This window comes from Helicoverpa zea, chromosome 24 (genome assembly GCF_022581195.2).
Source record: "Helicoverpa zea isolate HzStark_Cry1AcR chromosome 24, ilHelZeax1.1, whole genome shotgun sequence".
In the NCBI taxonomy this organism is placed as follows: Eukaryota; Metazoa; Arthropoda; class Insecta; order Lepidoptera; family Noctuidae; genus Helicoverpa; species Helicoverpa zea.
The window spans coordinates 7,842,967-7,868,881 of record NC_061475.1 but is presented as its reverse complement, the minus strand read 5'-3'; the positions used below and the strand labels follow the sequence as shown (position 1 = coordinate 7,868,881).

The following is a 25,915-nucleotide window of genomic DNA, read 5'->3' as shown; positions in this document are numbered from 1 at the left end:
TTATATCGCCTTTCTACATTTTTTTGGGAAACTATAACAATAGTACAACAGTTTTAAAATCCATCACCCATATTTTGACTCATAACAAGAATTCATGGGCACCCTAGTTGTTTGATTTACGAAAATGTTATTATTATAATAGCTAACCTGTGGAACGATATATTGCAACCACCTTATGATTCACTTTTGCAAGTAGAAACGCAACACTTTTTCACCATTTTAATAGTTTAAATTAATTTAATACAAAAAAATATAAACAACATTTTAAATGCTGATTACGCGCCAAGAATGTTCAGGGTTACCGCTAGAAAATAAAAAAAAGCAAAATAAAAATTTATGTTGTTTATGTTTTAATAATAAATACGAATAAATTAATGCGATTGTTATTAATTTGTTGACTTACAATTGTTAAAATAAGATAAAAATATAAGTGATTCAATTGTTTTTTGGGAAGACAAAACTTTTGATCACAACATTTTTTTATGCTGGCAAGGTGTTAGAAAGAGACAAACAGCCTCCGTTCGAACTATCCCTCTCGGCTCGGATTTGCCTCTGTGTATTATGCAACCAATTTAGTACCTTATTGCGTTAGAATAGAGTTCATTTTCGTAAATATATATTTTGAGCGTGCGCAATCTTGTTTAGTAATATTATATCTATGACTTCATGATGCAATTACTTTATAAATTGTTGTATGTGTAAATAATTTCAGTTTAAGTTACATTATGTTCAACAAATCATAGTTTTTTCTAGTAAATTACATAATTGGAAGTTTCTTTCGCTTTAAGCAAACGGTTTCGGTTTCGGAACGAAGCCACTTTGACATCAAATTGTTTTGAATTTTTGAGATTGACTTTGACAGATTACGAAAAGTTGTCATTATTCGTTCGGCAGTCCACCTCATGTGAATAAAACGATAAATTCCTTTGAAAGTACTACATAATTTGCTCTAAACCTGAATTAAAAACCTAAAGTTATCTTCAAAAATGGTTCGTGTAATAACTCAAGAAACTTACGACGAGGTGGTGAAAGAAAACATTGACGAATTTGATATGGCTCCGGACGAAGCAATAAAAGAGGCTATTGCCCAATTTGAAGCACAGGTAAGTTTCCTTAAAGCCTTTTTTTGATTTCTTTGTTCATGTAAATTTATATTTAGAACGTTGTTTTATTTGTAAGTCTTTGATCATCGCCATTAAAATCGAGTTAGTCATGTCCTTAATTAATTCAGACTGAGGTGATCTAATCATGGAATTATAAATCACGATGTCCTGTATATAGCTTTTCGTATGATACCTACATATATTTACTATCTTCTTAAAGCGGTTTCACCTGCGTCCCATGAGAAGTGCTTGATAAAATGCACCCTGATAAAATATCCAGCTAAAGGCCTTATTACACTTGACTAAATTCAGTCATCTAAATGATTCAGTCACTAAATTCAGACAATGTAATCGCATTTAGGAAGGTAGGTTTCATTAAATCATTTAGAAACCTAATTAGACAACTGAATTTAGTTCAAGTGTCATCATCATCCTCCGAGCCTTTTCCCAAACTATGTTGGGGTCGGCTTCCAGTCTAGCCGGATTCAGCTGAATACCAGTGCTTTACAAGAAGCGACTGCCTATCTGACCTCCTCAACCCAGTTACCCGGGCAACCCGATACCCCTTTGTTAGACTGGTGTCAGACTTACTGGCTTCTGACTACCCGTAACGACTGCCAAGGATGTTCAATGCCAGCCGGGACCTACAGTTTAACGTGCCATCCGAAACACAGTCATTGGTGTCTAAGATATACTTAGAAAGTACATACAAACTTAGAAAAGTTGCATTGGTACTTGCCTGACCTGGACTCGAACCCGCGCCCTCCTACTCGAGAGGTCGGTTCTTTGCCCACTAGGCCACCACGACTTTTTTTCAAGTGTATTACACTTGAAAAAGCCCTTAACACTGAAAGATTTTTTTCGAATCAGTCTAGTTCAGTTGCTGAGATTCAAACATGGGTCAAGGGGTTATCTTAGCACGACCCTGTGACGACAAAACGCTGCAACCCGGGTTACATTGTTTTATGGGAATACAACGTAACATAATCTAAATGATTTAAGCTTGATACAGGTTCAATCTACTGTTGAATAACAGTACCCATTGCCAAAATAACTCAATGTTTCACTTCACGGTAACCTAATATTCGCAGGAAATGTTTTTACTAAACACTGTACTCAAGATTGCAGCGTTTTACCGAGATAGGAGAGCGGCCGCGCGGCTCGCGCGGGTGAGGCCTCCCCCGATCTTGAATTTTGGTAAAACATTGCAAGCTTTGTTTGTTGCGTTTTGTTAAAATAATAATAAACAGCGGCGCCAGCACAAGGCTCAAGCCTGGCCATACTTACATGTCTGATGACAGTGATCATGGTGCCATAACTAACAAAATGAACAAGTCAGGTAACTTGTACGATTTAGATGATTACGTTGAGACGTTTAAAAGGTCTCGAAAGAACTCGACAGCCCATGTACATGACCACAATGAAGTTGTGCTGTTTAAAAGCGAACTAAAAAATGTTTTCCCTTGGAATTACACTAGCTTTAAAATTGTAGAGTTCCGAAGAGGTTAACCTACGCTGTTCATAAAAAAATAGGTAATTTACCTTACATAAATGAATAAAAGCTAGAAAGAGTACATTTTGTTAATCTGTACAATATCTTAAATACATTTAATTTTAGTTTTGGTATGAGTTAATGCAGATAACAATAAAACAGTACACAAGTATATCTCTTCAAAACGCAGTAATTAACGCTTACATTGTTATGTCACAACAGAGGCGAATATTGGCTAGGTACATGCTGTTGTAACAAAACAATTTTTTTATTTTTGATAGGTTTCTTGATTAGATACGATAATAAAATGTTTTATTGAAATTGAGTAAATATTATGACAAATCAGTTCTAAAAAGAATTATACTATTATCTATACCGGATAAAATTTGGTAACGAGGTAAAGATGTAAACTTTTAAACTCATTTTTCTCAAATTGACCTTTTACAGATTACAGCGTTTTGTCCTAACAGGGCCGAGCATGTAAACTTTTCAGCTTTATAATATAAGTATAGATTAATTTATTTGTCTTTTATTTCCAGGGTGTGGATCTATCAAATATAATAAAGGACTTGGCACTTGGATCGGGAGACAACCATTTGGTGTCGGAAACTATTTCAAAACTGAAGGATCTCTGTGCCACTAAGAAATATAATGTTGATGAAGTTTTAAAGGAATTGGATGTGTTGAAGGTAAGAATTGCTCTAAATATTTTGTACTAGCTGTTTCCTGAAGTTTTTGCTCCATGCTTAGGGGAACTTCTTCTCGTATATGGATAAAATATAGCCTATGTTACTCAGGCAAAATGTAGCTTTCAAACAGTAAAAGATTTTTTCTGATTGATTCAGTTGTTTTGGAACCTTTAGGGTACATCCAAATAAAAAAATTATTCCTCTAGATTATTTTAGTTTGTATTCAGTGGCGGATTTACAAATTTGCCGCTAGTAGGCCATTCAATTTTTGCCGCCCCTAATGATTGTGAACTTAATGATATTTCTGTCAGTTACTAGATTATTTTTGCAACCCGCTATGTACCGAAGAGTTTAATGTTGACCTAACAAGTTTATCTGACAGCGACTTTAAAGCGTAAAACCTCTGTAACTTTTAAACGGCTCAATTGATTTTCATGAAAGTCGCCCGTAAAACACCTGTAATACAAAAAAAATACTAAATTAAAATCGGTTCATTCGTTCGGGTAGGTACTATATCAGAGGCGCACCCATCGGGTGGCACCCCCCCAAAAAAACGACACAATATAATCACGGACTAAAATTGTAATTGAAGTACTTAAACATTGTGTAGAAATCATTCATGGTGCTTTTTGCTAGGTTTAACATAAGGAAACCGGAGTCATACCACTGCAAAGTTATAAAGCGCTAACTAGTTTTATAGAAACCAGTGTCAAGTAAAAAAGCCGCGAGCGCAGCGAGCGCAAAATTTTTAAGATTTAGAACAGTAAAGTACCAAAACGAGTTTATAAAACCGGCCTAAAGTGAAAAAGACGCGAGCGTAGCGAGCGCCAAATTTTTTGAGTTTTGAGGACACAAAAGCGAAATTATTTGGGACACAAAAGTCCTCCACCTCCTGAACAGCTTAGAAATCGTCAGCGTAGAGCGTCAGTTGTTTTTGCTACTTCGGTGCTTTAACTTTTTTTAGATTGGACTCAAAGAGCGCAAAATAAACCAGAAAAGATGAAGAAACCGCGAGCGAAGCGAGCGGATTTTTCAATTTATTTTTATTGAAACGCTATTGGAATATTTTAAAATTCATGATCACATAAACCTAAGCATATATTAAATAAAATAAAAAATAAAATAAAAATAAAAATAGCCTTTATTCAGACCTTGTTTACAGTATACAATCTTAATCTAACAACTCTGACGAGTTGATGACACCAACGACCTGGTCTGTTTGCCCAACTTTGGCAAAGGCCTCCTCCATTTCCTTCCACTCTGCTCTGTATTGGGCTCTTCTAGTCCATATATTCCCTGCTATGCTTTTAATTTCGTCATCCCATCTTCGGTACTGTCTTCCTCGATTTCTTTTCTTGTCCCTAGGGTACCAAGATATTATGTTTTTGTTCCACTTGTCATTGCCTCTGACTATGTGGCCGGACCATTTCCACTTTAGTTTCCTTATTCTAGTTGTGACATTCTCAATTTTCATGCGCCTTCGGATAGTGGTGTTTCTTATTCTATCAGATTTTCTTATATTTAGCATGCTTCTTTGCATTGCCGTCTGACACGTTTCAAGTTTCTTATATTGCGCTTTGGTGAGAGCCCATGTCTCGCAGCCATATGTTAAGACTGGGAGTATACAAGTGTTATACAGTTTTGTTTTCACGTACGTTTTGATTTCTGTATTCTTCATTATTTCCTTAAACCCCCAGTAGCGTTTCCATGCATTTCCAATCCTTGTGTCGATTTCTTTTGTCATTATATCAGTGACCGAGATTTGTTGGCCCAAGTAAGTGTATTCTTTTACAAACTCTACTGGTTCGCCGTTTAAAAGAATATTGTCTTCCAATGCGTTTGTCATAGCTTTGGTTTTTGAAGTGTTCATCGTCAGACCTACCTCGCGGCTTTCTCTATCCAGATCAGTGATCATGTATTGTAGTTGGTCTTTGCTCCTTGCCAGTATTATTATGTCATCAGCGAACCTCAAGTGTGTAAGATTTTCGCCATTTATGTTAAGTCCGTAGTGGTCCCATTCCAGTCTCCGAAAGATATCTTCCAGTACAGCTGTGAATAATTTAGGTGACAGTGGATCTCCCTGGCGTACGCCTCTGTTTATGTTTATTTGTTTCCCTTGTTTCTCTAGTTTTATTCTTGCTGTACTGTTAGTGTATATGCTTTTTTTAAAATCCTAATGTATTTCTGGTCGACTCCTTGTTTCTTCAGACATTGCCAGATACTGTTGTGTTCTATTGAGTCAAATGCCTTGTTGAAATCGATGAAGCAACAGTAGAAGGGCACTTTAAACTCTTTGGCTTTTTCAAAAAGTTGTCTTACCGTTAGTATATGGTCCAATGTTGAATAGCCTGACCGGAAGCCAGCCTGTTCCTTGGGCTGGTTTTCATCAAGAGTTTTGGTTATTCGCCTTAGGACAATTTTTGCAAAAATTTTGTAATGTTCGACATTAGGCTTATTGGTCTGTAGTTGTTAATTTCTCCTTTGTCCCCCTTTTTATGGAGTAGGATTATTGCTGATGTAGTCCACTGTGCAGGAATTTCCTCGGTGTGCAATATGTCGTTGAAAATGTGTTTAAGTATTTTATAGTTCGGCCGTTCAGAGAATGCGTTCCTGACACATCGCGATTGAACTGACGACGTAACTTTGTAATGGCGTTGCAGTTACGATAAAAATTTTTTGCTGATTGTTTACCGTTTTAACAATTGATGAAATAAATTTAAAACAACATTATTATATCAATAATCAATGAATGTTATAATTTTGGTCCAAACTGAGTGTCAAATAACTTGGTAAACAATATTTTTCTAAATCTATACTGCGCAATTACAAGGTTATGTCAGCGCTTTATATTTGTAGTGCTGTGCTAAAAATAACAGGCAAGTATCGTAATCAGTTCTTTTACAGTTATACTTATATTATAAAATAAAAGATTTGTTTTTCTTTTTTAAAATTTGAAAATAATGGACTATAAGATAACTTTTATGAATTTAATACAGCTAATTTCAGCTAATTATTAAAAGCTTATATTAGTATCTTAAGGTAACAAACTGCGTAAGTTAAAACTTCAATACCAATCTGTGCTTAATAATCTTAGCAAATTCGGATTTGTCTCACATAGCTTAATCTCATAGACACCAATAAGTAAGTAGTATAATATGTGCGCAGTCCTGTTTACTATATTATGTCTATGGTTTTTATTTGATTATCCGGCTTATGTTTAATGGACTTGTAGCGACATGAAACGCATACAACCTTTTCGACTCGCAACCTTCAATAGTCATGAAGAAAAATACAATGAAGTTCAAATGTCAAATTCAAAATTTTAAATTTTCAAAATCAGATTTTCGTTGTCGCAGGCGTACACATATAAATAGGGCGCCGCCCGTATAAATAAATTAGTCGACATAAATTCTTCGTGCGTAACTCATCTCCTTAAGACTGTTTCTGCTTTTCAAACTGACATCGGCGCTAAATAGGACTTCGATTGTGTTTTTTATTGCGTTCTTTTTACTTTTGGTGCATAATAATGCCTAAACGTGGACAAACATTGAAAAGTGGAGCCCGTGAGTTAATCATCAAGCTGCAAGATTACTTTGAGCGGGAGCGGCAAAATTGCGGACCCCTGATACCTGTCGAACAAGTACAAGAACGCGTCTCTCAGGCGCTTGGAGTTAGCAAACGAACGATAACAAATATTAATAAAGAAAAGTTCGGCTCGACTGGCATGGAAGATAATATTTTACGTACTCCGAAGAAGAAACGTAGAACTAAACCCGTGACAGATATTGACACCTTTGACGCCGATGCAATCAGAAATCATATATATGGTTACTATTCCAGAAATGAATATCTCAACAGGAAGAAGCTTTTGGCATCCTTAAGAGAAGCTGGACTGTTTAGGGGGGGTAAAACTGCTTTAACCAAAATCTTAAAAGATATAGGTTTTTCGTATAAAAAAACAGACAAAAGAAAAATTTTATTAGAACGATACGACGTAATTTTAAAAAGGATAAGTTTTTTGAGGGAAGCAAAAAAAATTGATAACTGGGATAATGTCGTGTTCATTGACGAGACATGGCTAAACGCCAATCACACGGTTTCCCGTTCCTGGACGGATGATACACAAGCGTCAACGTCAAAAGTACCAATGGGTAAGGGGGCCCGTCTGATAATATGCCACGCAGGTTCTGCAAAATACGGCTTTGTGGAGAACGCGTTACTGGCATTTCAATCAAAAACCACAAATGACTACCACGAGGAAATTAATGCCACTACATTTAAAGAGTGGTTCCAGAACGTGCTTTTGCCCAGCCTAGCAGAGCCTTCTGTAATATTCATGGATAATGCCTCCTATCACTCGGTTCAAATACAGAAACCCCCTACCCAAGCTAATAAAAAAGAAGAAATGGTGGCTTGGTTACAAGCAAAAGGCATTGACGCAAATATGCAGATGCTAAAAGCAGAGCTAATTAAATTAGTTAAAGAAAATAAAGCGGCAAATGTGCGATACGAAATCGATGAACTGGCTCTGGAGTACGGTCATCGCGTTCTAAGAATTCCACCGTATCATTGCCAATATAACGCGATCGAGCTAATCTGGGCTCAAATAAAAGGTTACGCCGCCCGCCACAATACTTCCCCGCCATTCAGCACGAAAAAGATGATGACCCTATTAAAAGAAGCCTGCGGGGAAGTCACAAGAGATGACTGGGCAAGGGTTGTTGAGAAGACTAAAAACCTGATTTTGGAACATTTTGACCGAGATATCAGGATTGATTCTGTTATTGATAATAATATAATTATACATGTAGGGGAAGATGATGATGAAGACACCACCTCCTCAAGCGAATCGGAGTCTGATTAATATTCTGTACGCACATTCAATTCAATGTACTTACTTTATTGCATAGAAATTGTAACTTTGTAACAAAGAATAAATAAAACAATTTTATTATATGAATATTACCTTTTTTTGGTTTCCACTTAAATAACTAAAATAAAAATTTAAATGATTCCGCCAATTTAAAACGAAAATAATCTTAAAATAATTTGGCGGTTCATTTTGGAGGAACGGTAACGAACTCAGTGTTATGTTGTGCCCATCACTAGTCGTGACTAACTGACAGGTGTCAGGAACGCATTCTCTGAACGGCCGAACTTTAGTGGTACTAACTCGTTTTTACAATCTGTAAGTAATTCGTTGCTGATATTATCAGGGCCGGGAGCTTTATCCTTCTTCTGTGTTTCTATTGCCTTGTATATTTCTTCTATTAGTATAGGTGGAACCGCGTCGGTGTTATTTAAGTCGGTGTTTACTATTTGGTTCTTGCTGGAGTAAAGGTTTTCGTAGAATGTAGTTGCTATTGACAGTATATCATATCTTTTTGTTTTCGTTTTCGAAAGTCGGTCTTTCATATTGGGTATCCAGTTTTTCTTTTCTTTTAAAGTTTTTAGAGCTTTTTAATACCTCCGGTTTTGCTTATGTATTTTTCAAAAGTTTCACGCCTAGTGCGTTCTCTGTCTTTTCTTATTTGGTTTTTGATTTCTTTACTTATTTCGCTTATTTTGTTTCTGATAATTTTTGTTTTCTTTGTAGTATTTAACAGTTTTGATCTTGCTTCTAGGAGTGTAATTACTTTCTCTGACAAGTTTTTCTTATCCTTCGTATTATATTTAGTATCAGGTTCTGGTCTCAATGTCAATATTTCATGTAGTATGTTGTACTTCTGCTGAGTATTTATACCCTCAAAGGATGATTCTGTCACTAATTTCAGTTTGTCTTTGATGGTGTTTAAGATTTGTTTGTTATTTGGTGTTGGTCTTCTGACTTTGAAGGGTCGACTTTTAATAGTGCCCATTGACCTGCTCAGACGTGCTCTGAGGACTCGGTGGTCGCTATTAAAATTTAGATAAATGGTGCCGCAGTCGTCAATTAATTTTGGTCTATTTGTTAAGATGTAATCAATTTCGTTTTTGAAACTGCCGCCTGGCGATTCCCAAGTCCATCTTTTTGAAGTTCTTTTCTTGAATAGGCTGTTCATTATCCTCATGTTATTTTCCATCGCCATTTCTATTAGTTTTTGTCCGTTCCTTGTTCTTTTCCCTCTGATGTAAGGGCCAAGTACAATATCTTCTCCATTTTGTGGACTTCCAATCTGAGCATTGAAATCTCCCATTACTATGCAGTGTTTGTATGTGTACTTTTTTAGGGCGATGTTGAGAGTTGAGTAAAATGCATCGATTTCTAAAGTAGATGACTGCTCTGTTGGTGAGTAAGCTTGCACTACAGACCATATTTCCTGTTTTGGAGGAATTTTAATATTTAATTTGTTGAGTTTTGAGGACACAAAAGCGAAATTATTTGGGACACAAAAGTCCTCCACCTCCTGAACAGCTTAGAAATCGTCAGCGTAGAGCGTCAGTTGTTTTTGCTACTTCGGTGCTTTAACTTTTTGTTAGATTGGACTCAAAGAGCGCAAAATAAACCAGAAAAGATGAAGAAACCGCGAGCGAAGCGAGCGGATTTTTCAATTTATTTTTATTGAAACGCTATTGGAATATTTTAAAATTAATGATCACATAAACCTAAGCATATATTACAGTGAGTTTATTAATCGTTTATTTATATATGGATTGTGTACTCGTATAATTATAAAAAAAAAAAACTGTAAAAAAATTCGCAAAATTTGCCGCCCCTCTAAATCTGCCGCTCTAGGCACTGGCCTACTTGGCCTATTGGTAAATCCGCCACTGTTTGTATTGGTAACTAGCTGTTGCCCGCGACTTCGTCTGCGTGGCCAATATAGAATTTCCAATTTCCGAATTTCGTTCATTTAATCGTTCATTGCTCATCTCCCGTAGGTGATAGCGTGATAATATATAGCCTATGTGTTGAACCGGCCCCCAGGTAATAGTCATGCAAAATTTGATTTAAATCAAATCATGCAGTACTTTTTGAGTTTATCCGGACGACGACGACGACGACGATGACGAACATACAGACAAACAGACATACAGACAAAAATTCTAAAAACTACATATTTGGGTTCAGAATCGATTATGGATCACCCCCCAAGCATTTTTTTAAAAAAATATTCAATGTACAGTTTTGACTTTCCTATCATTTTATTATATGTATAGATGAGAAATACCTACCTGCTACTGAATTAATATTAATTTCATGTCCATGTTAGATAGAATCTTTGTATGCAATTCAAAGAGTTCCATTTAATTAAAAATGCAATACTAAATATTCATCTAGGTAGATTGGATGACATAAAGAACTAAAATAGATAATGACAACATCTTTTCCAGTGAATTTTCTATAGAAACTTATACCTATTACCTACTAATTATTCAAAGTCTGACATTCAAGAAACATGCCATTTTGAACCTAATAGCATAAGAAATAAGGTTGAATAATGATTAGAGTTTTTTTCTATATATTTTTTTTTTCTTCTCAGAAAACCTGAACTTATCACATTTTTCCTGTTTATAATCGTAGAAAGCTTAAACTACCTTTAACACTATTTTTCCTGTTTATCATAATTTAAGCTTTACTTTCCTATAACTCTCATCTTAATATAATACTTTTATCCACAACTTTTATGCTTTTAAAATATGAACAAACATTTTTTGTTTCCAGTCAGAATGTCAAAAAGACATTGCCCATAGAGTTCGGGCAGGCAAAGAGGGTGCATACAAAGTGCTGTTAGATCTCCTTTACTCTCAGCATAGCAAACTGTTTGAAGAGCTTGGAGACAGAGACACAAAGTTGATGATAAGTGTGCTGGACGCGATGGCAGCGCTGATGGAAATGCAGCCCGATTTGTTGGATGCTAAAGGCGTTGATTTGATTAAGAAGTAAGTATTTTTTCATGAGAAAATCAAAGGTATTAAATATATTATCACCTATACTTATACTTATTATGCAGCTATAAGGAAAAAATTGAGCAGCTTCTCTTGTGTCACCTCTAGATTTCCAAGAATTGATTAAACCCTTGAACCTACTTTTATTCTAACTTTAAATCAAACTAAAACTCCACAAAAATCGGGTAGAGTCAAAAAAGTTTGTAAATAACTTAGCAATAACAAAATCCTATTGGTTGTTTAACTTTCCTGTTCTACTCTGCTTTGATGCTTTGCGTGTGAGCACTCCATCATAAAAATTCTACACATTTTTTTATTTAAATTAGGCATCTAAGACCCATAGAACCAACCAATACATAAATATTATTATAACATTACAACATATTCAAATACATATTTTATATGTATAGATAACTCGAAACTAATGCACACGAAGCGTCGGCATCTTTCGAAAGACGGCACCCTTTGGCCAAGCACCCTTTGGCCAAAACTCTTCCTTGAAGAATATTAATGTAACATAAATCTTTCAGTATTCTAGACAACGTAGAAAACGAAGACATAATAATAGCGACACTGAAATGGACCACAAATTGCTGTATCAAACACGAGATGAACCGACAGAAACTATTTGCTAAAAACATCTCTGAAAACCTTAAACTTTTGCTCAAAGTTACCGGTAATACTAAAGTGAGTATAGAAAAAAATATATGATTTGGAAATCAAATAAGAACTACATTCTATAGAAAAATTAAAAATATCTTCATACTGGCAGTTTCCTATAGTTTCACTCAATCCATGAATTAGCTGTCTCATTGGTCTAGTGGTTGCAAGCTTGACTGCTGTGCATGAGATCTCGGATATGATTCTCTGTTCGGGTCAAAATCGCATTGTGGGCTTTAAGAAACGTTCTCAAAGCAGCCTAAAAGTTTGGAAGTTGCTGATTTAGACAGCCTGTAAATGTCAGTCATGCTTGTGATTTCTCTCTGGTGGTGTCTGATTGCCGTCCCATTGAACTATGAGAGTGAAGGAATAGTGAGTGCACCTGTGTCTGCGCAAATGCTTGTGCACTATAATATGTACTGCGCAGCTGGCTGATATTCATATAAGATGGTGACATATGCAGTCAGAAATAGGGATACTTTATATTTAGACTTTTTCTTTTATTGTAATATTTTTTATCCTTATTTCAGCTTCTAAGTGAAACACTGCAAGTAATAAGAAAGTTAACACTAGATGATGATGTAAGGGTAGAGTTTGGAAAGGCTCATGATCACGCTAAGGAATTGGGCGCTCAAATGTTGGAGCCACTCACTAATTTGTTGAAAGGTGGGTTATTTCTTTTATTTATTTAACATCTTGTACACTGTTACATACAGACAAGAAGAAAAATAAAACAAATAGTACAAAGACACAGCTTAATTTATAAGTAATCTCTTCCAGCAGGCCCGTTATGGGAGAGCTAGTACAAAAAAAAATGTAGATCCTTCACAGCTAACAATGTAATACAAGTGTATTAGGTAAACAAAAACAACACTGAAATATATTTTAATTATAAGAATAGTTCCTGAGACTAGTGTTTTCAAATAAAACAAACTAATCAGTTTTACATTACTCATGTTGATAGATTTTAAATTATTTTTACTCAAAAGCCATTATATTCGATTCCCGATACTGTTCAAACTTTTTAACACTTTCGATGCCCAGCACCCGGGATTCGAGTCGACCCATAGTTCATTCCTTATGCCCGCAACCCGAATACCGAGTCGTCGCTATGTGTAGCTATAGATGCATGTGCTCATGCCCAGGACCCGAATAGCGAGTCCATAGCTAAGTAAGCTGTAAGGGTTGTCAAAAGTAAATAAATGAAATCAATTGAAAAAACATCGCTTTAGTTTATAACGGATTAGAAAACGTAAATTGGTATTATTCCATCCAGTTATTGCTTCATTCCAGTATTGTATTAATTTGGTACATGCGTACTTAGGTTAGATCTTGTTTGATGTTAGTAATAATGCGCTCACGCGCGCCATCTATTGATGTATGTCCAAATCAAGAGACGTTAAATTCGCAAAGATAATCCTTGCCTAATATAAATGGGAAATAAAGTTAAAACAAAAGTGCATCTATCGCCTTTTGTGCAATAACGAGATTTATGGTTCTTTATCTCTGGCCCGTAAAATGACAAACAAAGCGCGTCGGCATGTTTTTTGAGATTACGAGTATTTAAACTAAAAACTAGATACTTATTTTCTTTGTTATCCTATGCAGGTGTTAAAACAAAGCACGTCGGCGTTGTATTGATTAAAAAAAAAGCTCACAGAAACATGTAGATAAATCATATTAAGTAAATCTGTTTTAACATAATGTACGTTAAAATTAAAAAAATAGTCTCTTTAACAACATAATAAATTAAATAACAAGACGGGATTTATTTTCTTTATTCTGATCAAAAATGCACAATAATTATATTCTAGTAAATTTTGTTGGGTAGGCCTACGCTCGGTGGGCGGGGCTTAAGTGAACCCGGACGCCGGGTTTTCGGGCATAAGGGTCCCGTTCCGATACAATTGCGCTGTTGGACTCGAATACCGGGTTGTTATGTAATTATGCAAAATATTTTTGGGCATGTGGATAGGAATTGCATAGGTGAGCTGGGCAGCGAAAGTGTTAAAAATGCATTTTTTGACTATAGTGCCTTCACTGAAAGATTCTAATTTGTATATTTTTTTCACAGAAAACACAAAACCCCCGCTAGTATCAGAACTAATGTTAACAATAGCGAGTCTCTTGGTCCGTCACGAACTATGTAAGATGGTGAGCGACTGTGGCGTTTCAGTACTTTTCACTATTCTGGCCGACAACTACGACAATGTGGGCGTTGTACAACAGGCTGATAAACTGTAAGTAATAAATACATAAAAATATTTTTTGTAAAATGTGACCTTGAAATTTGACCTTGACCTTCGATGAAGGTCATAGTGCAAGATGCATCTAGTTGCCTTAGAATGCGGGTAGAACAACTTTTATTCTCTAGCAATAAAAATAAGCTATGTAAGTCCGTCCGACCAGCATTCACGCTAAAATTGCTAAACCGAATTAATTGGAATTAATTGATATACAGTCTTCATCCTGACAAAAGATAATAGGCTTCTTCTTATCTGCTTTTTCATGGAATGGAATAAAATCAAACACCCTATTAAGCAACTATATTTTAATAAGCATTTGTGCCAAAACATTTTGCTACGAGACGTGCAATTTAAATATTGTGTACTTCGCCCTTCATGGCTGTTTTTAAGACATTTGGCTAATCCTTTAAAATCCACACATTTTCTCAGCAGACTGAAAAAACGATCTCAAAAACAGACATCTATCGTTGTCCAAAAACAGGGTCTTCTTCTTTACGATAATCTCATTCTCTATCAAAGACCTTTCGTGTATTAACTCTGCTCTTAACTTCTCCGTCTCTATCGATCTCTTTTGCAACAAACTCATGCTATCATTTAAATCTCTCACTTCTTCTATTAAGGCTACTAAAGACCCTTCTCTGCAGTTCTCAACATTCGGTCTACAATTCTTCGTGTTCAGCCTTGTTTGTGCTACTTGTATTCTCTGTGAAACCTTTAACATTTCTTCATGTAGCATTTCCAAAATATTCTCCGTCTCCACAATCTTTTCCAAGGTCAATTTCAACTGGTTTTCTAACTCTGTTTTTACTTGTTCAGTCCTTGCAATGCGTTCGCTTAATGATTTGTTGACCTTAATGTCTTGAGAGCGAAGATCACGGGAGGTGTTTATGAGAACTGCGTCAACTTTAGCTCTTAAAGCCTTAGATTTGTCGATGGTGACCTTGAATTCGTTTAAGGCGTTTATCGTGTGCTGTTCCCAGGATGGCACGTTGGATTGACCTGGAAAAATGTTTTTTTGATTAGTGTCGATGATTATTATTACGTTTTCTGGGTATCTGGATCGAGGAAGTCAGATAGGCTGTCGCTTGTAAAACACTCGTACTCATCGGTGTTACTGGAAGCCTACTCCAAAATAGAACGTAGCTAGGTATTCTCTTCCATTCACCGATTATTTGAATGTGTCTAGATTTGATAAGACACAATAGTAAAAGTCAAGATAAGCGGAAAGTCCTATCTACGGAATTCCCCCAAACCAATCTTATATGAAAATGGAAAACACCTATTTGTCAACATAGCTAAGTAGTACATATTATGAACTTTCTAAATCATATTTTAAAGAATTTTGATTGATTTATAAAATTAACCGATTTCAATGCTCGCAAAAAAATATTTTTTCGGGTATTAAATTCCAAAAAAATGTGTTACCTTCCGAGAGCCTAGTAGCACCAGCCGAATCCTTAACATTCACAGCTTTAGTCTCCAAATAAGCGTTCTGACTCTCATACTTAAAAGCCAAGAATTTATCACTCCAATCCCTTTCCAACCAATTTTTAGAAGCCACATTCATATCCAATTGATATTCCACGTCCCTTAACAGATCCCTATGAAGTCTTTTCACATTTTCTATCAAAGCCGACTCAGTAAACAGATCTTCTTGTGGCTCATCATATATTAAGTCTGACTGCATTCTATTCCTTCTCAAATCTAAACATTCTTCAGTTATATACTCCGGTATTTTCAAAGTGTCCATAGCATTTTTTAACTGCTGTCTTTGAGTTTCTAGGACATTGATTTCAGCATCCATATCTCTGATAGCTCTTTCTAATTCTGCCTTCCAATAGTTTATATGTCTGGATCTATGCTTCAATTGATCGGTGCTATCACTAAAGTCTTCGCAAGATGTCTGGTTGACTTTTATAATGCTGTTCTTGGTGATAGCTGTGTTTTTATCAGTGGTTCTGATGATGTCTCCTTTTAAGACTTTTTGGTTATGTTCGTGCCAAACTTTGATTGTGGATAAGGCGTTGTTTCGATCCCCGAAAGATAGGTAGTCGCCTTTTTCTGCTGTTGTCATTCTCTCGAAGTTTGTGACAGTTCAGAAAATTTCCGTTTGGTTTGATTGGTATAATGTCTGATTTGTACGATATTAGATTCTTCTTGAGCAACAATATGTTGTTTCTTGTATTGCGTTCATTGTCTTCCAAATCGTTCAGTAGAGTGACGATTTACTTTAAGGGATTTTATTGAGTAAACTGTTGACTGTTGCCATGACAATAAATAGATTGTTGTTATGGGGATGACCTATTTAATTTTGATTAATGGTAAGTAAAAGTGGGTCTAATTTATTTATGTTTCGTCGACATGCATCATTGCATGTGTTTATGCATGCACTGATTTCATTCATACATAATCAATTATACACAAATACACACTAATTTTCGGACACATCTCTTTTCTTCTAAAGTCTATGGATTAAAAAAAGTTCCGCCAGGACAACGTTCGCCAACGTTCGCCCAGCGGAATCTGTTTTTGGTGAATTTCTCCACAATGGCTGCATACACAAATTTTTATTTACCATACACAATTAAAGGACGTCTTACACTAATTATCTGCATAATTAAAATCTTTAAATTCAACTACATTCCGCTGCGCGAACGCACACGAGTGAAATGGCTGACCTAAATTCCAACATTGCCAACTTTATACACTTATTATTTTATATCCTTATGTATATTTGTAACAGAATTACTGCTTTGGCGGGACATGATGACGTCAAGCGAGATCTGGTCAAGAGCGGTATCGTGCCAATCACAGTGTTGATTCTAAACAGACATGCGGTAAGTTCACAATATTATGAAATGTATGTATTTGGACGTGTTAGAAGTCTTGTAATGAACTTTGACCACAATAGGCGTGCATTTATTTAAGCCTGTTTTTCTAGTGTTTTTAAACTATTAATTAATCTGTTTCTTATCTATGTTATTTCCTGCTGCACTGCATCATTGGTCTAGAGCTGAACTTAGGCCTCCCCCTTAGATCTCCACAGATACCTGTTGGAGGCGACCTGCATCCAGCGTCTTCAGGCGACCTTTAAGGTCGTCTGTCCACCTTGTTGGTGGACGTCCTACGCTGCGCTTGCGAATCCGAGGTCTCCACTCCAGCACTTTTTGACCCCATTATTATCCTTATTTTGTACTTATTGCAGAACAACGCTACAGCGACATCGCTAACACTAAAGTGTATAGCGGCGCTGTGCCTGCGCGAGGCGCCGCACTCGCAGCAGTTCGTGGACGCCGCCGCGCCTCAAGCTATCCTGCAGTGTATGAAGCTACATCCCGACAGCGCTGCTGTACAGGTAGGGTACTTCAAAATAATGCTCACAGAGCCAAGGGGCCAAGGGGCCCAGCAGGGCCAAGGCCCGCCGGGGCTGCGGGATTGTTCGTAAGGGTCCGTTCAAATAGACCGGGTCGGAGAGCATCGGCGCGCATTTTTCTTTTCACACAGACCGGAGCCGATTGACTGCGCGAGCATTAAACAGCATGCAATCGGAGCAAAACGTCGATTGGAGCCGGTCGGTTATTATTTCACACCGAGCGTCTTCAAATAATTCGAAATTCGAGCAATGACAAAAGCAGTGCACATCCAAAAATAAACCTTACTACAAATACTAAGTACTCGATTTTCTACTTGTTAAGGATTTACTCTTCTCTCCGAACCGGTCTGTCTGAACGAACCCTAAGAGTTGCCACGACACAGCCAACCATTAATGCCTTATATCCAATTTTATTTGCATTAAAATTTCTACCTAGAAATGACGTAACACAAAATTAAAACGTGTTGTATCTTCGTTGCTATTGGTCTGTGAGAGAGAAGAAAAAATTCGTGTCATTTATTTTAGGGTTTTCTAAAAGATGGACTCATTACTTTTTTGCATTTACCATTTTTATTGGTCGGGATGCCGTAAGGATACAAGGCGTATCTATATTATGTTTTGCCAAGTTGCATCAAAATCCATTCAGGATAGACTATATTAACACACCTAACTACATATTTCCTAGTTTTGCAGATTTCTTTATATTCACATTTTCTTCACAGAAAAACGCCTGCTGGGCTATCCGCAACATGGTAGCGAGATGTAAAGAACACAACGCGAAATTTCACGAGCTGGGAGTCGAACCGCTACTCAACAGTGCTTACGAGAAGTTCGGAGCCGACTTCGGCTTTGACATAAAGTCGGCTTTAAGAGACTTGGAATGCGATGTCAAGTTGGACGAGCAGTGGACCGGCAAAGGAGTGCAGTTGGAATATTGATAGAATTGAATTTTGTTCGGGAGAAAATTCTGGAAGGAATCTTGAGAGCTTATCCTTACTAATATTATAAATGCGAGAGTATCAGTACCCACACTCTGCAGATTAAACTGCAGGTCCACAGTTGGCCCGATGATTGGATTTTTTTTTTAATGAAAATTATGAATTCCATATAAGTTTGAAGTCGATCTGATATCGGCTAAATACCTGATCGTTGTTATGTGCGTACTTCCATTCATTTCCATACTGATTTATGAGCCCGAACAAACTGTCGGCCGACTAAAAGTCTGTAGTTTGCGGGTACTCTATATTACTAACTCACGACAAAACTACTGTAAATAAAAGTTGGTATTTTGAGGAAGGATGTAAGTTATTTTTTACCCGATTGCGGGAAGTGAATCCCTCGGAACGCATCTTATATACTCATACCATAAAATGCCTTATTTAGAAACGTAGTGAAATGCTAGTTATACAAGTATGCGTTAAAGAAAATTCAATCGTTTATTCTAATGAAAAGTGAATGATGTGTTTTGAAAGTCGAGTTGATGTAACTATCGGGTAAAATTGGCGACTGTTTTGTTTTCTATACATTCCCGAATTTAATTAATAACACATGTCATTTATATTTTTTTTACAGATAAATAACGAACAGGTATTATTGCTCTAATATAAATTGTATTTAGGTTGTGATAGATTTGTATTTTTTGTACTTCTAACGCCATTAACACACAGAGCTTCAAAATAAAACAGCTTATTATTAAAAAATAATTATTTATTATTACGATAATATTATCACTGAAATACGCAATGTATTTGGATACTGAATAAAAAACTTAATTATCGTATAAAAGTGACTTATTATTTAAATGCCTGCATTTAATTTTCCACTGTGTATCACGAATTATGATTTGAGTAAAAATGGATTTTTATTCTACGTAAATAAACGCAACGGCATTTACACTCACTAGTCTAGGCCGAGACTCCACCAAAGCAGAGCGAAAAAATTTTTGAACAATCGATAGAACTAAGTTATCATCTCGGTCTGATCAGTAGCTTTTTTTGAGCAGATAACTTATTGGTATAGGTAAATATTCTACCAGCTAGCTTCGTGTGTTAAAGAATAACAAACATACATCATACATTCTCACGATTTTTCACATTTATAATATTAGTAGGATTGGTAAAAGTCTCTGCACGGCGCGGGTGCGGCGCGGCGGGACGGGACGGCGACGCGACACTGAGCAGTTGTGATGTACTAGATATTAGGGAACACCCCACACAGAGCCGTCCCGCTCGACGCGACGGTAACTGTCAGGCCTCTGCCTCGAATTTTGCGGGCAGCGGGGCGGCAGCGGCGGCGGCGCGGGCGGTCACCGCGTGACTGGAGCGCAGCGCTCGTTGCCCGCCGCCGCGCCGCTCCCGCGCCGCTGTATTCGAGGGCCGGTCCATTTCATTATACGCGTAAGATCCTGCCGCTCCCGCGCCGAGCGGGAGTACAAGTCACGCATACAACACACGAATACAGGCGGGACGGGATCGCGCCCGCAGTGTGACCGATGCCGCCGCGCCGCGCCCGCGCCGTGCAGAGACCTTTATTTAAACAAATCTGGTCCGCTTTGGTGGAATCTAGTCCTTACACACTACGCATTGACGCAATTTCCATCAGAATGTACGAGTTTGGTTGATAAAGGCAAAATAATATCACTGCGGCGTAATATGTAAAAGCCCTTAGTACCTATTAAAATCTCAAACACAAAACATACAGAATTCCTATAATATATTTCCATTGTGACATACAAATAGACAATCAGATACAAAAATAACTATACACTAACATTACAACGCCCAATTTCACCCACAAAATAAATAAACGTCAGTTTTTCATAAAATTTTATTGTTTCAAACAATTTTTTGTCAAAATCTATACAGTTTTTGACTGCGAAAAAAATGTATATTATTCTTGAACATAATTCTGAGAACCCTGTTATTTCAAAACAGGTTCTCGATACAAAGAAATGTAAACTTACCTCTTAAAATGATCTTCCAACAAAAATATCTGTAATACTTATCAACGTACATTGATAAAATTTTTAACATTAACGAGTCCATATGTAAATACAGAACTTGGTTGATTTTTATTTCAACTCATTTTTAAGCTATTAATTTATACTATGTTACGAACGTCCCGTCATCAGGGTTCTCTTTCGTACGTATTTTGTTTTGGGTGGTGTCAGCCTCTTAACTTGAAAATTCATATAAACAGTTGTTTTATGAAAACTGACGAATAAATTGTCGGTGAACTTGGGCTTAGTTTAACACATAAAGAAATCCTCAACACAGCTTGATTATCACGTCGTACATTTTCTTTGATCATACATTAAATGTATTAATACATAACATTAATATACTGTTCGGAGTAACCGAACACCTTTACGCAAACACGTGAGCCTCGGCCCACAATTTTTAGCTTTTAGTGCATTTTCGGTCGTCATCGTACACGGGCGTGCATTCAACTAACATTTTTGTAACGATTTTCGTAAATAAACAAAGTTAACGATAATCGCGAGTTTCTCATCTCATTCAACATCAACAAACAACGCACATCCCCGAACATATACATTAATTTAAAATTAAGACACACGTATAAAAGACATTTAGACGACATTTAAAAAAGTACAGATCACGCCAAACTTCTTGGCGGCTTGCGACTAACTTCAGAGTATGACCTCAAAATGGTTTATTACCATAGACCTACGCAATGTTACAATACGCCATGAAGTTAGGCACCACATATACAAGAATTATGACACAAATATCAATTAAAATTATTCGTATTTCATGAAAACTGAGTTTTCACATATTAAAAACATGGAAAAATAACCTACATTTCTTTCAGATGCAAGATAAGGACGTGTTCACTATTATTTACTATTTTATCTTTAAAAAATGCTATGTTATGTTAATAGGAAGTACCTATGTATACTGTAGTATTGTATTGATTATAAAAAACTATTGACTACTTTGTACTATTATTTTGGTGGTTTCAGATTTTAACATTAATTAATTATCGTCTTGATATTACGCGATTTCGGATTTATCCGGATCCTTGTACGCATGAATACACTTGGCAAAATTTAAAAGAAATTTGCTCCAGTTGCATTGATTAATATTAAAAGCTTTCACTAGCACAATATTTTGAAAGCCACAATATTACAAAATAGATCTCATTTCAAATTATAAATTAAAACTTCACGAAGAAAACTTTATTTTTTGCCAAGTTTATACATGCTTACTCCTGACTACAAAAAAACATTTTGACACAAAATCGCGTAACTCAAAACGACATAAGTACAAGTTTAACATTAAAAAATGTCTATACAACAAACAAACAATCATACGTTTAAATAAAACTACTTTTTCGTATTTTATCGCGGTTATATTAATATTAGTAAATCCCTGCCAGTTAGATACAGAGACACCAATGGCTGATAATAAGGTGAAGGAAAACATCTTGAGGAAACCTGGACTATAAAGACTGTTCACCAATAACCCGCATTGAGCAAGCGTGGTGATTAACGCTCAATCCTTCTCCGTGAGAGAGGAGGCCGCAGCCCAGCAGTGGGACGATACAAAGGCTGTAACAATCCCTGCCAGTGACTATGGATGTTGTAAAGATCCCGAAACATCGAGATTAAATAATATTAATATAACCGCGATAAAATCTGTAAAAATAGTTTTATTTAAATTTCTAATATTTGCGCAAGTGTCAGACATAAACAAACACACGTGTCACGCCATCCTATACTGTCGTGCGTTTTGTAAGAACGAGTCATAATTCCATTTGTTATAACGCATTATCTTCTGTCCGTTCATAATTGTGTGGATCATTATTTTTGAATTGTACTCCAAGTTTGTTAGAAGCTGAAATGTGAAAATAAATAACAATATATTAATTGACGGAGAAGCATTTTTTTTGGATTCTAGTACAGTAGAATGCCGATTAACCGAATCGCCAATTATCCGAATCGGTCAGAAACATAATGAAAACAAAATAAAACAAGTATTTTTAATATTTCTTTTGTCAAACAAATTCCCTAGAATCCAGATAAAATTAAACTATTATGGTTGAAAGTTACAGACGAGACATTTAATACGTAGCACAGCAAGTTGCTTATACGTGTGAGTAATAACACATAGGAAGTGGTGAAGGGTGGGCGTTTTTGGGGATGTCTCATGTAATACTGACGTGAAAAAGTGCTGTTTTTCAACCTAATTTTAATAGACGAGTGCAAAAATATTAAAACACTTACCTTAGGCGTCAATAAGAAGTACTGCGCATTATCACATTCGGTGGTCACTTTGACGAGCAACTCGAACATTTTACGTTCATTTATAGGATCCATGCCCTGGTTTATTTCATCTACGCATCTGTAACGAAGAAAATGTAATGTTAGTCTAGTAGACCTATGTTATTTATGTATTTGATTTACACGGCTTTAAGAGTAAATCAAATTAATAAATAACAATGTTAAAATATTGTTGGTAGATTAATAATACTGTTAAAATATTGGTGACAAGTATGTACGTACTCAGTAAGTTTCGTTAATCTCTTTAGCAAGAAGGTATTGTTAAAAATGTAAATTATAAAAACGTGTGAATAATCTGAAACCTGGGGGAGTATTTTTATATTCCAATATTTTATATTCGTCGTATAATTTGCCTAGCTGAGTCCCTTTGTATTTTGTATGTGATTGTGAGGTCAGTGTTTATGTCATTATGTATTTGTATATATGTGAAGGGCGGGCGTTTTGGGGGCTGTCTTTTGTTTTGACGTTCGAAAAGTGCTGATTTTCAGCCTACTTTGAATAAATGACTTTTGATTTGATTCCATTGTGCTTGATACTACGTATGTCATTGTGAGGTCACCAGTGGCGAAGGGTGGTTTAATGAAATAGGGAAGCCGCAGCAAAAAAAAAACTGGGGGGGGGGGAGTACTCAGGGATGGGGGGGAGAGGTAATGGAGGTAATTTCTCAGTCCACCTTTTAGCACTGACTGAGAGACTGATAGTTTGAACATGTTTTCTCGAGGAATTCAGCAGATTATTAATATCTATAAAACTTTATTATCTTTAGTTAGGTATATTAACTAGGTACTAGAATCTGAGAAAACTTGGCACTAGAAACAATACATTTTAAGTATTTAATTTACAACGGCCTGTTAGCCATTGATATTTATCGTAGGTATTTATCCGTCAGGACGTTAGTAATTTTAATATAGACGTAATATTGGTAGGTAATTCACCCGAGCGGCGTGCCCGAGTTTTATAACACGTTTTTATTCTCAAAACTTAACCTTGAAAAATAAGTTCCTTCCTAAAGTAAACAATCTGTCGGATCGGAAAACAGTCTAATGCGATAAATGCTATAGGTACATTAAAAAGAAACCTGATGCCAACTGTCTACGTATCAAAATACATCATTTCAACGTTGATATCTCTATTTTCACACTGTAGTACTGTACTTGTACTGAGTACCAGAGTGCTTAGTGCGAGTTTTCGTGAATTTTTTTACGGACTCACATGAGAGCGCGTATACTAAGATTTGTATGCAGTGTTGCCAACTTAGTGGATTTTCCACTAATACTGGTGGTTTAAGTCCCCTATTTAGTGGCGAAATGTTGAAAGTACTGCGGGTCAAGTAGCGAAATGTAAGTTTTGTGGTACAACTTTAAGGAGTTACTATGGAGATTTGAAGTCTCACGGAATGTCAAAAAAGCATCTACAAAACAAAAAGGTGAACGACTACTATATAATTATATTAAGTACTCATTCATTGGTCAAATGCGTAACTAAACAATTTGTGAAACTACTACGCCGATTATAATTTGTGAAGGATTCGGATCGGGTCGGATGAATTGCTAAACAGATGTAATGCTTTGTCTGTTTTAATTTTCTATCGTTGCCGAGTTACATCTTTGGATGATTAAATTGTTTTAGGTTACAATAAAATATAAACAATATTTTTTTAGTGGTGAATTTGGTGATTTTAAGTGTGGGATAAATTTTTGTTAGTGGTTTTCTGGTGGTTTTAAAAGTTGACTCTGGTGGTAAGCTTCTACAACTGTTGGCAACACTGTTTGTATGGAACAAAAACAGGTTCCAATTTTTGACACTAGGTGGAGCTGTTTTTGTTCCATACAAATCTTAGTATACGCGCTCTCATGTGAGTCCGTAAAAAAATTCACGAAAACTCGCACTAAGCACTCAGGTCACACAGTGCGATCGCGGGAATTAGTAGGGAGTAATGATACTGCCAACTATTTAATCAAAATTATCAAAATTATATACTTGGTGAATTCATAAAAATAAATAAATTCCCAACTATTATAGGGTCATTAAATCGCGGAGAATCTTAACACCGCGATTCAGGATTTGCATAAAAATGCACAACGCCATCTATGTTGACATAATGTAACTAAAACACACACACGAACTATGTTATTTCCAAATGATACACACACTAATAAATTCAATTAAGTAATACAAAGAACAAATTGTTAATGGTATTATCTAAAACAAAATAAGAACAATGAGAGTGAATTTGTCTGATTTGTTTGTTTACATATTTGAGAAAGCGCTGTCACTCGCGCGTAGACAGATATAGCTACTCTACTCTTGACGCGTTCTTTCTCGTTCACTCGCGAGTTTTGATTGGTGGAAGCCGCTCCGTGAGCCGGCTTACCGCTCGCCCTTATGCCGCGAACATCGCGCGGCGCGGCGTGGATGACGTCACGCAAGCGTAGTTTTGTATGGAGGAGGAAGCCGCGGCTTATTTAGTAGGAGCAAAATGTTTCAAGTAATTTATAGACAATTTTTTTTACGGTGGTAGGCGTTTTGTTATACCTACATATTTAAATTGTGTGGTTTAAATGATTGTATTAATTATACCTACACCTATATTATAACTTATACCTATGCTTCTTTCTTGAAATTCAAAAGGGAAGCCGATGGGAATCGGCTTATAAGGACGCCTCGCCACTGGAGGTCACTGTGTATGTCATTGTGTGTGTCACTGTGTATGTCAGTATGTATGTGACTTATGCGTCTGATTATGTCATTATGCGTTACCTGGAGGCCACTGTACTTAGGTATTGCTGTCTGTGTAACATCATGTTTTCCATTGGGTGCGTAAGTCATTGTTTATGTGTTACCTGAAAGGCACTGTAGTGAGTCGCTGTAACGCCATAAGATATAAGGCAGTAGACAAAGCTCGTTCACCGCCGGACTGCGCGTGACGAGTCAACTGCTGTAATTCTTCCGATGCGCGGAAACGTACGAGAATCGCTATGCCGTATTGGTCGTAATCCTCCTGGAAATATTTAAATGAAAATAATACTTAATCGCTGGAAAATAAGGTATTTTTTAATTGGTAGGCTTGCTGAAAAGTAGTCTTTGCATAAGTATAAAGGTCTAAGTATTTCTACTGCCAGCCTCCTGGCATCGTCAAATTTAATCAAAGGCAAAATGAATACACATATCAATCTATAGA

The 25,915-nt window shown here is 36.3% G+C and overlaps 3 protein-coding genes across 3 annotated transcripts in view; 1 reads left to right on the top strand and 2 right to left on the bottom strand.

Moving 5' to 3' along the window:
* Positions 1-854: 854 nt before the first annotated feature.
* Positions 855-19,217, top strand: LOC124642489 (armadillo repeat-containing protein 6 homolog). The gene is made up of 9 exons (XM_047180950.1): positions 855-1,103; positions 3,135-3,284; positions 10,930-11,147; positions 11,684-11,840; positions 12,344-12,479; positions 13,888-14,053; positions 16,803-16,896; positions 17,265-17,414; positions 18,155-19,217. Exons 1-9 carry the CDS (start codon positions 987-989, stop codon positions 18,368-18,370), a joined length of 1,404 nt encoding a protein of 467 aa, XP_047036906.1. The 5' UTR covers positions 855-986; the 3' UTR covers positions 18,371-19,217.
* On the bottom strand, positions 14,378-16,528 carry LOC124642491 (tektin-3-like). The gene is made up of 2 exons (XM_047180952.1): positions 15,485-16,528; positions 14,378-15,058 (listed from the first exon to the last, which is right to left on the bottom strand). Exons 1-2 carry the CDS (start codon positions 16,131-16,133, stop codon positions 14,466-14,468), a joined length of 1,242 nt encoding a protein of 413 aa, XP_047036908.1. The 5' UTR covers positions 16,134-16,528; the 3' UTR covers positions 14,378-14,465.
* The window catches only part of LOC124642488 (structural maintenance of chromosomes protein 5), a 37,357-nt gene continuing 30,563 nt past the window's right edge, over positions 19,122-25,915 (bottom strand). The window contains exons 18-20 of the mRNA XM_047180949.1: positions 25,578-25,735; positions 22,678-22,795; positions 19,122-22,288 (exon numbers count right to left, since the gene is read on the bottom strand). Of these exons, the coding sequence (XP_047036905.1) occupies positions 22,157-22,288; positions 22,678-22,795; positions 25,578-25,735 (408 nt within the window). The 3' untranslated portion in view covers positions 19,122-22,156. The remainder of the gene's footprint in view (positions 22,289-22,677; positions 22,796-25,577; positions 25,736-25,915) is intronic.

What these genes read in the sequence shown, in the direction of transcription:
- LOC124642489 (XM_047180950.1), top strand. Translation starts at nt 987, where the DNA reads ATGGTTCGTGTAATAACTCAAGAAACTTACGACGAGGTGGTGAAAGAA. An exon ending in AGGAATTGGATGTGTTGAAG is followed by an intron (nt 3,285 to 10,929) that starts GTAAGAATTGCT and finishes TTTTGTTTCCAG; the next exon opens with TCAGAATGTCAAAAAGACAT. An exon ending in ACTCACTAATTTGTTGAAAG is followed by an intron (nt 12,480 to 13,887) that starts GTGGGTTATTTC and finishes TTTTTTTCACAG; the next exon opens with AAAACACAAAACCCCCGCTA.
- LOC124642491 (XM_047180952.1), bottom strand. Translation starts at nt 16,133, where the DNA reads ATGACAACAGCAGAAAAAGGCGACTACCTATCTTTCGGGGATCGAAAC. An exon ending in TGCTACTAGGCTCTCGGAAG is followed by an intron (nt 15,059 to 15,484) that starts GTAACACATTTT and finishes ACATTTTTCCAG; the next exon opens with GTCAATCCAACGTGCCATCC.